Here is a 13,106-nt window from a genome sequence, read left to right on the forward strand (position 1 = left end):
GATATTGCTTTAGATCTTTTTATCAGCTTCTGTTTTAGTAATTATGACAGGATTTGGGTGGTTTACTAGAAAAAAAAATTAGGTTACAAACTGGTAATTACAAGGGTATTGTGCTATAAATGTGGTTTTAGAGGAAATTTCTAGTGTCCCCGTAATTTAAATCGCTTAAAAAACATACTAAACGAAGTTTTTTTTTTTGAACGTGAAAATGCAAAACGTTTTTTGTGAAGGTTAGGTTTAGCGGTAGGGCTAGGGAATATAGAATCTATGTACAGTATAAAAATCATTATGTCAATGGAGAGTCCTCATAAGGATAGCCGCACCAACGTGTGTGTGTGTGTGTGTGTGTGTGTGTCCATATGTGCATATCTAAAGGATTGGGATGCTCCTGATAGCTTAATAATTTTGTATTTTGTAGTCTACTCCATTCATTTCCAATGGCCAGTCATTTTTGACCAGGAACACAACAAGTGTAACAAAGTGAAATAAAACCAATAAAATGTAAAGAAAATGGTCCAAAAATGTTTGTGTGTTTTCAGATACCGTATGTGAACAAAGTCAGGAAATTTATTCCAATTGGATGAAGGAAAAAATAAATCATTTAAAAAATTTGAAAAATGACACAAGGGTTAAATAGTTACTTTTAGGGTGCTTTCACATTAGCACTTTTGGTGTGCACCCAATGCGAATGACATCATAGTTTGGTACGTTTGGATGATGTGAAGGCTGTTTTCGGAACTCAGGTGCGCACCCCGGAACCACACCAGAGTCTGCTTTAAAAGGTGGCCTCGGGTATGGTTCTTGTGAACTCTGGTATGGTTCGCTGCTGATATGAACGCAACTGTAACAAATCGCGAAGTGGACCACTATTGATGATGTATAATTTGTGTCTTTGCAGGCTCCCGATCGCAATTATTATGGTTTAATGCATTTCTCATACCAGCTTGCGTCCAAATAAATCACCTTCATACAGCAGCTCACATTCTTCACAACTCTTGCAACGCATCCACGGGCTCGCGGTAGTCAAACGCTACAGTTCTTCACACCATTGCACATTCAGTGGATCCGTGGCAGACAAAAAGAAGTGTTGTTTTGTGCATGTAAAGTTTTGGTGGTAAATCTAAAGAGATGAATACTTTAATAAGACAGTGAAGCTGATGTCTTCTTGAGTTGTTACCTAGTTACAGTGGTAAACAGCTGCTGCTTATACTCTCATTGTATCTGATGCAATCAAACCGTGGTTCGGACCCAAAGAATATGATGTGAACAGAGACCAGCGGGGGGAGGGGGGAGGAAACCAACTCGGATTTGGTCCAAGCAATCGAACCAACTGTGAAAGCACCCTTATTATTCCCAAAGTATTTCATGTAAACTACCCAAATGTTTGCTAACCCTGTGCAGTTATTATTATTCTCATTATCCAATGTCTAAATTGTTACATAAGGAGAACTCACTGCTAGTGAATCTGTAGTAGAAGTAAATAGTATGTTTTTTTTATCTTGTTTGTTTGACAGCTTAATAGAATCAGACTGCTGGCTATATGCAGGAGCTATATAAATACCAAGACTTAATTCTTGTGTGGAACATCTATTCAGCAACTGTCATAATAGCTTGCCAGCATTCCACATATTTCCTCTTTTCTCATCCTTTCTCAGCTCTTGTCTCACATAGGGAAGATACATATCTGTAAAGAATACTGCTTTTGTGTATATTTTATGCCATGGTTGCTCTGTCTGCCATGAGTTGCAAACAGCTGTGGTTAAGGGAAGGGCAGCTGGTACACTTAGCCTCTTATAATAGAATATGCTCACCAGATATAGATGGCCAGCAGAGGTTTAGGGTCATATGTGGGTCGCTGGTGTGAGAGTTGAAGCTGATTATGGGTTAAGAAGTATTTATATCAGGTGACATGCAAAAGCCTTTCCATTTTGAGTCTGAGACTATATAACAATTTTGACTACTGGCAAACAGAAAATAGCCTATTTTAAAAGTGTGAAATCCAATTTGTTTAATTAGGTGTACAGCATGAGTTAACTTTAGCAATGAGTCTCTACAAAACAAATTTACTCCAGTAACTTTAGAAAAACATTACTCACATCAGAATTATTTTTATTGCACCCTAAACATATACTGTTCTACTTTTTTTCTTTTTCTTTACATGAACAACTGCTCCTTAGTTGTTTCGTAACTATGTAACATTTTTGCAGTGTTGTTTTGAATGCTTGGAAGGATATTTCGAGTGTTGGAGTCTGTTAGAGGTGAGTGAATTTATAGATACCTTGAGTTGGTGGACAGCTGAGGGCAAAAACAACCCAAATATTTGCATGTGGAGTTGCCTGGATTTTTTTTATTTATTTTTTTTAAACAAATGTGCAAAAATAGCCAGCCTGTGGTATGTAGAAGGTGGAGACCAAATAGATCCCATATGCAAGGGAAGCTCTGACTTCCTGTATTTGGTTGCAGGGCGGGATAATTGCAATGCAAAGACAGCTGGAAATAAAGGCTAACAGTCTTCTAACAACCTGTAATAGATACACAACAAGAATAGGTTAGACTGGAGAATACAAAAACGTCTTGGTAACATTTCATCTCAGATAAGTCTTGTGGAGAGGCAGTTATCTAGTAATTCAAAGCATGAATGTTTGGTTGGGTGTTAAAGGCTGTGAGAGGAGAGTATTTATGGCCAAACAATGCAGTGACCCCAGCAGAATGCTCCAGAGTTCAGGATGTTTGTTCAGCTTCAGTTTAAGCACAGCCACTTTGATTTCTATTATTGCTTGTGGAATTACTGTGTCCACTAAGGATGAAACCAGAGCTGGTTAGCATGTTATTGGAAGGGTTAAAAGGTGGCCTGTGCATGTTTAGAGAGCAAGTCATCAGATCACACTAAACAAGGTCCACAGACATCTTACAACTAATCGGTCATCAGTTATTGTGTAGTCATGCTGTAACGTTTATTGTGACGTGTAACCAGTTTTTCCAAGCAGTTCTACACCCAATTTTTCTCTGGTGCAAGAGTAAAAAAAGTGGGATTCTCTGGTCAAAGCTCAATCACTTCTGTTGATGAACATTTAAATTGTGATTTATTATGTCATTTTAGGGATAGTTCACCATAACAAATGGAAATTCTGTCATTATTTACTCACCCTCATGTTGTTCCAAACCATATTACTTACTCTTTTTCCCTCATGGAAAACAAAATGTAAGGCAGAACGTTACAGGATTAACAGCCTCAGTTGTCATTCACTGTCATTGTATTGAAAAAAGGGTAAGGCACTTACCATGGAAGTGAATAGGGCCAATCCAAAAACATTAAAATACACACAGATTCAAAAAATTAGCACAAGACATAAACATTATACATGTTAACATTTTAGTGTGATAAAATGAGGTATTTAGCAGCATTACAGCATTTACCATATATTGGGTTTACCAGCGTTACGTCATCATGACAACAAAGTTGTAATATTGAATATAAATTTACATAGATAATGTTAGTAAATGATCTTATCACACTAAAATCATGTTAGCATGTATAATGTATTTATGGACTGCCCCATTCACTTCCATTGTAAGTGCAGTGATTTTTGTGTTTTTATCTAAATAAATGAGAAACGATGGTCGACATTATTTTTTGTAGTAATCAAAATTATGCCACAAATGTGTCAAATGAGCTTAACTTGTATTGAACCTGGAACATAAATAATATACTGTATGTATATATATATATATATATATACATATACAGTATAGCCTATATATACAGCTGTGCTCAAAAGTTTGCATACCCTGGCAGAAATTGCTCAATTTTGATTTTGAAAATATGACTGATCATGCAAAAAAATCTTTTATTTAAGGATAGTGATCATATGAAGCCATTTATTATCACATAGTTGTTTGGCTCCTTTTTAAATCATAATGATAACAGAAATCACCCAAATGGCCCTGATCAAATGTTTACATTCCCTTGAATGTTTGGCCTTCTTACAGACACACATGGTGACACACACAGGTTTAAATGGCAATTAAAGGTTAATTTCCCACACCTGTGGCTTTTTAAATTGCAATTAGTGTCTGTGTATAAATAGTCAATGAGTTTGTCAGCTCTCACATGGATGCACGGAGCAGGCTAGATACTGAGCCATGGGGAGCAGAAAAGAACTCTCAAAAGACCTGCGTAACAAAGTAATGGAACTTTATAAAGATGGAAAAGGATATAAAAAGATATCCAAAGCCTTGAAAATGCCAGTCAGTACTGTTCAATCACTTATTAAGAAGTGGAAAATTCAGGGATCCCTTGATACCAAGCCAAGGTCAGGGAGACCAAGAAAGATTTCAGCCACAACTGCCAGAAGAATTGTTCAGGATACAAAGAAAAACCTACAGGTAACCTCAGGAGAAATACAGGGCGCTCTGGAAAAAGATGGTGTGGTTGTTTCGAGGAGCACAATACGACGATACTTGAACAAAAATGAGCTGCATGGTTGAGTTGCCGAAAGAAGCCTTTACTGCGCCAATGCCACATAAAAGCCCGGATACAATATGCCCGACAACACCTTGTCACGCCTCACAGCTTCTGAAATACTGTAATTTGGAGTGACGAGACCAAAATAGAGCTTTATGGTTACAACTATGTTTGGAGAGGGGTCAACAAGGCCTGTAGTGAAAAGAATACCATCCCCACTGTGAAGCATGGTGGTGGCTCACTGATGTTTTGGGGGTGTGTGAGCTCTAAAGGCACGGGGAATCTTGTGAAAATTGATGGCAAGATAAATGCAGCATGTTATCAGAAAATACTGGCAGTCAATTTGCATTCTTCTGCACGAAAGCTGCGCATGGGATGCACTTGGACATTCCAGCATGACAATGACCCAAAGCACAAGGCCAAGTTGACCCTCCAGTAGTTTCAGCAGAAAAAGGTGAAGGTTCTGGAGTGGCCATCACAGTCTCCTGACCTTAATATCATCGAGCCACTCTTGGGAGATCTCAAACGTGCGGTTCATGCAAGATGACCAAAGACGTTGCATGACCTGGAGGCATTTTGCCAAGACGAATGGGCAGCTATACCACCTGCAAGAATTTGGGGCCTCATACACAAATATTACAAAAGACTGCACGCTGTCACTGATGCTAAAGGGGGCAATACACAGTATTAAGAACTAAGGGTATGCAGACTTTTGAACAGGGGTCATTTAATTTTTTTCTTTGATGCCGTGTTTTGTTTTATGATTGTGCCATTCTGTTATAACCTACAGTTGAATATGAATCCCATAAGAAATAAAAGAAATGTGTTTTGCCTGCTCACTCATGTTTTCTTTAAAAATGGTACATATATTACCAATTCTCCAAGGGTATGCAAACTTTTGAGCACAACTGTATAAAAATCTAGGACTAAGTGCTTTTCTTTGATTTGAAAGTTTCTAGCTTCTACTAAATCTATTTCCTATTTTGCTTTCTCTCTCACTCTCTGTTTCCTATCCAGTGCGGACACTGCTAAGCGCCGCCCACTGCTGAGTCAAACTGTGGTGCACACACTGCAGAGAGGAGAGCAAGTGTGCTTTACCCAATTCTGTTTTCACACCAGTTTTGCACAAGGCTGGCCTCCCAACATGTCTGCAGAAGTGGAAACCAGCACACCCCCAGTCGACCAGGCACCTTTTAAAACACCTTCTAAAAAAGAAAAGAAAAAGGGTATGTGACAATGCAGGGGCCCTTGCTCTGCACTCATCAAATCTTGCTTTGTCAGTTTACATGCACAACCTGAAGCTAGAACTTTAGACCATACACAAATACAGCTTTGCCATTTGCAATCATATGTGGGTTTGGTTGACCCTGAAAATGTGAGGTTTCTCTGTGAAGTCAATTATGAGAGGTTTTGCAATGTATTGTTATAAGACGTTACAAAAAAACAGAGAAGAAGTTTCATCTTTGTGTGAGTGACCTATTTGTGTCTTCTAGCATGTCATTAGTGGGATACTGAGTGTGTCCTGATCAGCTTTACTGTGAATCTTTTGCTCTTGCTCAGTGTGCACGTCCCCAGAGCACCTACAAAACCAGGCTTGAGCCAAAACAAACATGCAATGAGTCTATTTTGTGAGGTAAAACTAAGCCATTACTGTATAAGAGTTTTACCTGAAAATACTTATATTGTGCTTGCTGCTTTTCCAGATGAAAAGATAGCTTGTTTAGAGATTTGATTTAAGAATTTACATGAGTAAGAGTTACGAGCTGGTTAAAACAGACCATTTCATCCATGATTTATAGTTAAATTAAAGGGACAGTTCACCCAAAAATGAAAATTCTCTCATCATTTACTCACCCTCATGCCATCCCAGATGTGTATGACTTTCTTTCTTCTGTAGAACACAAATTATGATTTTTAGAAGAATATTTCCACTCTGTAGGTCCATACAATGCAAGTGAATAGGTGCCAAAATTTTGACACTCCAAAAAGCACATAAAGGTAGCATAAAAGTAATCCATCCGACTCTAGTGTTTTAATCCATATTTTCAAAAGTGATATGATAGGTGAGTGTGGGTGAGAAACAGATCAACATTTACGTCCTTTTTTGCTTGAAATTGTACCCCCTGCCCGTAGGGGGCAGTATGCATGAATGTGAATCACCAAAAACACAAATCAAATCGCTTCTGAAGAATTGATTTAACCACTGGATTACTTTTATGCTGAATTGTGTGACTTTTGGAGCTTAAAAATTTTGGCACCCATTCAATTGCATTGTATGAACCAAAAGAGCTGAGAAATTCTTCTAAAAATCTTTGTGTTCAGCAGATGAAAGAAAGTTATACACATCTGGGATAGCATAAGGGTGAGTAAATGATGAGAGAATTTTCATTTTTGGGTAAACGATCCCTTTTAGTCTTGTGTACAGTTTTTGCCATGGTTGTTCTCTGACTGTACAGTTGGAAACACACACACACACAAAAAAATGTAATAGTTGTCTTAACAATAGATTCTCAGTTTTTGAAAGGTTTAAGTCATTAATCTTAGTGGTGGAATGTTAAGCACAATAGGATTTTTGATTAGTATCACAGGCTACTGCATTAAGCCTTTTGGCATTTTTACATTTAAATGTATTTTGATGTTGACCTCATGTCTTCTTCATCTTCCTATACATTTGTAATGGTCTCATTTAGCCAGCTGAATAAAATACCTTTTTCCATTTTTCTCTTTAATTTTTAAAGCAGAAATAGAGAGATTGTGCTGAGTTTTACATCCTGAACCTCTTTTTTGCAGTCAAAAAGCTTTTTGGCAAATTTTGGATCTTGTATCCCTCATTTTAATCTGACCTTAAAGGGATAGTTCTCCCCCAAAAATTACAATCTCATCATTTACTTACCCTCATGTTGCTCATACTTGTATGACTTTCTCTCTTCCGTGGAACACAAAATGAGATGTAAAGCAGAGACTGACAGCCTCAGTCACCATTTATTTTCATTGTATGGAAATAAAGGTGCAATGAAAGTGAATGGTGACTGAGGCTATCAGCCCATGATATTCTGAATAAAAATTTCATTTTTGGTTGAACTGCTTCTTTAGTCACTATTTGAGGTACCTACATTCAAAGCTGACCCAGTAGTAGCATATATGTGACCAGATGGTTAGAGTTGATGAAGTTCTTTATGATAAATGAAGGCACTAGCTCCTATCAAGAACACTTGAGTTCATCAAGTTCCATGTCATGTCATGCACTGTAGCTCAGCACAAAGTTGGCCAACAGCCACCTGCAGAACACTAAAATCCTCCATCCAGAACTCCAGGGGCCTCTTCGACCCAATATTTCTCTGGATTTATTTGTCTAAACTGGAACCTGGTGCACAGTGGTATTGTTTGTCTTGCCATAGCTCATTCATACCAGCAGATCACACTAGTGATGTATTCTATTAGAGTTCTGTTTCTGTTTCCACAATACCTTCCAGCTGTGACTGCAAGGCACTCTCAAACATATCTATTTATGAGCCTTTTCCACAGGCATGAAAACAAGCAGAATGATTCCCACAGTGTCACGCTGAGGAGCCAGCAGTGATTTGGGCGATGTGGTGCATATGGGGTTAAAGGAGGTCTTTCATAGTGATGTGTTGGATGTACAAACAAAAATATATTTCTACAGCGCCACGTTTGAACTTTCTACCACATTGTTATAGTTAATATAGGCCTTTGCTATGTGTGCTTTCTTTCAAATCTTTGATTTTTTTGTATATTGCAGTGTCTTTGTCATGATTGACATGACATGGTTACCTGCATTTTCAGGCTCATTTGTGAGTAATAGGCATGTATAAATGGGTTGTCACTTGTCTACATCTCAGCTCACCTCATATCAAGGGTTCTGTCAGTATTTACTCCTAGACAGAAATAAAGCCCTTGTTTTCTTGATTAAGACCTTAAATTAATAGTTCACCCACAAATTAAAATCTGCCATCCTTTACTCACTCTCATTTTTCCAAACCTGTATGGCTTTCCTTGTTTCTGTTTTTTTTTTTTGTAAATTATATGTTGCTACTTAGATACACATTAGTGCATAGGGTTACAACCCCATTTTCTTTAGCTGGGGAGTTTTTAATCTTGAGACCTTTTTTAAGGAATAGACTAGCTAAAACTGTGTGGATAAATATATGATTCTAGCACTCAGAAACATAACAAAACAAAGGCCTCCAGATGCCATTTTATGAAAACAGTAACTAAACTAAGCAAACAAATGTACTGGTATCATATGTACAGTACACGTTGGGTGGGGGTTGTAGTGGCGAAACCTCAAGCCTGTAGAGTCCCTGCATGGGATGAATGTCAATGCTGTCCCTCAGCTTGGCCACAGCAGGCATGAGGTCTGGGCCTCCGCCAGACTGTTCTCTCTCAGTCTCTTTTTGTTTCATCACGTCTGGCTTCCTCTTTCTCCGCCTCTGCCATCTCAGCAGCGCCACTGGCCAGGAGGGGACATTGCCACATAGTCAGCTGAGCTGTTGTTTTAGATTCAGAGAGAAAGAGTGGAAAAGATTAGAGAGAAGTTGAGTGGAGACACAAAAATCAGAGAATAAGCAGCAGTTAGAATTAGATGGAGTGATAGAGAGATACCGCAGAAGACAGACCAAGGAAAGCAGGTGAGCCTTGTATTACCCTGAAGCTGTATATTTCGTGATTATGAGCAGCTGACCGTACAGTAACCTGCTTATTACATAGCTACTGTACTTATGACTAATAAATGGAATAAATTAAATGGACATTACATATTGATTTGAGTTTATCATTTTATGAGAAGTAAGAGATGGCTGAGTGATACAAGAGACATGAAACTAGCACAGCTATGTAGGTTGCCCGGGACAATGGTCAATTATTTAGTTTATCTTACATTATGCCAACATATTGCCAGCAGAATGCCTCGATTGACCCATCAGAATAAAGTGTTCTAGAGAGAAGAGTAATAAATTCAAGGTAAATGTAGTTAAATGTTAATGTTAGTGGTGTTCATGTATAAGATAAGAAAGAATGACAGCTCACAGACAAGAAATAATCTTCTTCCAATAGAGGAGAACTGAATGAACTCTCAAAATCAACATGGCACAAATCCAAAAAACACAAATCCAATGCTAAGACACGGTCAGACTGAAACATTGAAATATGGATTGGGAAGAGCAGATAAAACGCCATGATCAGCATATCAGTGGCTCTCTGACGCACTTTATGTTCACTGTAATCAGTTTCCTTTGGGTCTTTTTGCATCATTGAGCAATCATGCATATTTTATGACATTTCCAGTGATTGAGTAACACTTAGTGATTCAGAGGCTGAAACACTGCAACAGATAACACTGACTCTTAGTCAGCTGGTCTCATCAGTTCATCTGAATGACATCAATCATTCCCTGCAGCACCCATAATTATGTCACTGAATCAGTTCACATTCCTCTGAGAATGTGAGAATTTAGAGGTTTTCAAAAACACTGTACTCTGCATTCCCGTTTTAGAGGATTTTTTTTAGAATGATAGCTGCAATTGTGATGAGCCACGTTTTTGACAAAACATTTGCTGGCAAATGAAATAGTCAGTACATGGAGCAGTACATTTTAAATGTTTAATGACAGGGGCATGTCCTGCACTACATAATGGGTGCTTGATTAGTGGTTTCATTATGTACTGTATGAGTAAAGAATCAACCAGAACCTGCATTATTAGCTGTTTTCAAAATGATAAATACTGTATGGCCAAGAACCTACAGGACCGACAGTCTATAAATGAATTATTAAACTAATTTAGAGAAGTCTTTGTGTCGTCATTATTCCGCTAATGGTTATAATAGCCTGTAGCCATACAAAATGGCATAACCATACAATGTCTTATGTGTCTTCACAGTGTACACTGTAAAACAAAAAAAAAGAGGATCTATTTCTACCTGATCTATTCCTTAAAATTCATTTTGTTGGTTTAACCTAATGTTAAATAATATTTGTGACTTGAAGCACATGAAGGACATTTTTGATTAACAACATTTCAAGGTGATCTGTGATCTCTGTCTGTTTGGCTGTAGATAATGAAATGATTTCTCCTGTTACAAATCTTAGAACACAAGGTCATGGAAACGCACGCTGTACTGCAAAAACCTCCAAAATGATGACTAAATAATTGTTCCTGAGGAATTAGATAAAAACAATGCTGAAAAATATTTTTGCTCTCAACCTTTGAAACCCAGGTGATTTATGTTTTTGATTTAGATTAAAATCTAATTTTTGTGTTCTCCCCTTCTCTCGCTTTCTCAGCTGCAGCAAGCCCAGAGAAAACAGATGAGTTCCTGCTAGCCAGGTTTAGAGGGAATGGCGTTCGCTACAAAGCCAAGTTGATTGGTGTAGATGATGTCCTGGAAGCAAGAGGAGACAAGATGAGCCAAGACTCCATGATGAAACTGAAGGTCAGTTTTAGGACACACTACATACTTTGCTTCTTAGGTGACTTTCAGTAGCTTATACTAATGACAGACACCATCCCCGTGGATTAAGTCAAGTCAGGTTTATTTGTGTAGCACTTTTCACAATGCATGTTATATCAAAACTTTACAGAAAATAGTACCTTTATGTCCTCAAATCCCTGACACAATTCAAACAGTGGTTTATAGACAGATTTATTCAGGACACTGACCAAATCCTAAATCAAGAAGTCAAAAAATTATATTTGTTTAAAGAGATTAAAAACTTGTTGCCTCTGTGGTGACAGGGCAAGGCGGCCACAGCTCGCTCTCAGGGCAAACACAAGCAGAGAGTTTGGGTGAACATCTCTCTCTCAGGAATCACTGTCACTGATGAGAAAACAGGGGTGAGTTTCGCTCAATCACTTGTAATAATTTTTTGTGAATTATATTAAATAAGTAAATATGAAAATGCAATCATTATTTACTCACCCACGTGTCGTTTCCAACCTGTATGACTTTCTTTCTTCTGTGCAACACAAAATAAGTTATTTTAAAAATGTCAAAACCAGAGCATGTGTAATAATCCAATGAAATGTCTCTGTAGTATACTTGTACCGGGCACATACACGGGGGGCAGGGGCGCACTGGGAAGGGAAATCGGCTCGGTATTTTACATAGAAACTGAAATCTGGCCCAAAAGTTGATTCTGACAATCTGTGCTATCTGCTCAGGATGTGCTACCAGAAGTAAATACAGTGATATGTAAAGTTAAAACCTGGATAGCACATGTTGGTAGGCACAGGAGAACTGTCGGTATGTACTACAAGCACATCTTGTCAGGCAGATAATACCTATCAGGATGTGCTACCAGCATATCTATCAGATAGTGTGAAATGGTGTGGTGAAGCTGTACTAAGCCCTAACCCTACCCCAAACCCTAACCCCAACCCTAAAACTATGCGAATATAGCGTTGGTAGCACATCCTGATAGGTAGCATATATTTTCCAACATTTATTAAATTATCAAATGCTTAGTAAAGTACACATCTGAAATTATGTGACTGTATTGTTGTGTTTAAGTATATAAAATCTCCCTGTTTATTTTGTAATGGTTTACAACAGCTGTTAGATAATCGGGTCAACCAGACCTTCGTTATCAGTTGTAATCAGTCAAATATTTCTCTGTTAGCATTAAACATCTTCAAATAATTCCTTAACGTTTATTTCAGTTCTAAATTATCTTTATTTACTTTAAACAAGTCATCAAACATGCCTCTACAAGTGATAAAACATATGTGCGGTAGCGCAGAATCTCGCATACCGACCCAGAAAAACACAATCTTTTCAACTTTAAAGTTTGTTCGAGTCATTTATGGCAATAATGAAAACATAGCCTGGTACCAGGGAATACAAGTAAAAGTGAAATTCGTAATTGTCTCCACGGAATGATAATTAGGCTACTGTAGATTTGATACATTAATAGGTTACTGATTTAATGCTATCAGACTTTGGGTCTGTAAATTAAAATGAGCAATTTCTCATCCTAATTTTGTGTTCCGTTTTAAAGGGCGTATTAATTTATCCAGAATAGAGAAGTGAATGTTTTTCTCTTTTTCAGTGTTGTTGCTTTATTAATATTCCCTACAATGTTATATGTACGAATTGTATGCAATCTAAAGGACTGTGGTTAATTATATAATAATTATATTAGTAGATACCATGTGCCCCCTTTATATTTAAAGCAGCAAAAAGTGATTCTGGACTGTATATGTGTTAAATAAATCATGTGTTTTGCATGCGCTTTTTATATGTACAGCAGTGTTTAACCATGGATTTAACAAATAAAAAATATTCGTCATGCATAAAGTGAGATTTTGTCCAATACGTACTGTATATTAGATGAAATCATGTTTAATGATCCATTTGATAACAATTATTTAATTAACGAATTACACTGCCTTTGTTTAAGAAAAATTTTTTTTTTTATGTACAATCATTTATAGCTTTTTTTCCCTGCGCATGAATGCAGCAAGCGATGTCGGAAGATGTTATCCGCAACCACTAATCTCGAGCCATTTTTTTATGTTTTACTTATCGTTAAAGTGTGGATTTGGCTTTGGGAAACTGAACAGCAGTTATGTGCACTTTATCCCCAAGCAGAAATCGAAAGCAACAGGCGGTCAATTAAGTGAGA

The 13,106-nt window shown here is 37.5% G+C and overlaps 1 protein-coding gene across 2 annotated transcripts in view; it reads left to right on the plus strand.

Annotated features, from left to right (window-relative positions):
* LOC127439625 (disabled homolog 2-like) overlaps positions 1–13,106 on the plus strand; it is a 41,283-nt gene that overhangs the window by 11,892 nt on the left and 16,285 nt on the right. For both annotated transcript variants that reach the window (XM_051695835.1, XM_051695834.1), the window contains exons 2-4: positions 5,483–5,691; positions 10,767–10,915; positions 11,218–11,316. In XM_051695835.1, coding sequence (XP_051551795.1) covers positions 5,610–5,691; positions 10,767–10,915; positions 11,218–11,316 — 330 coding nt within the window. In that variant the 5' untranslated portion in view covers positions 5,483–5,609. The remainder of the gene's footprint in view (positions 1–5,482; positions 5,692–10,766; positions 10,916–11,217; positions 11,317–13,106) is intronic.

This window comes from Myxocyprinus asiaticus, chromosome 4, assembly GCF_019703515.2.
Source record: "Myxocyprinus asiaticus isolate MX2 ecotype Aquarium Trade chromosome 4, UBuf_Myxa_2, whole genome shotgun sequence".
Classification (NCBI taxonomy): Eukaryota; Metazoa; Chordata; class Actinopteri; order Cypriniformes; family Catostomidae; genus Myxocyprinus; species Myxocyprinus asiaticus.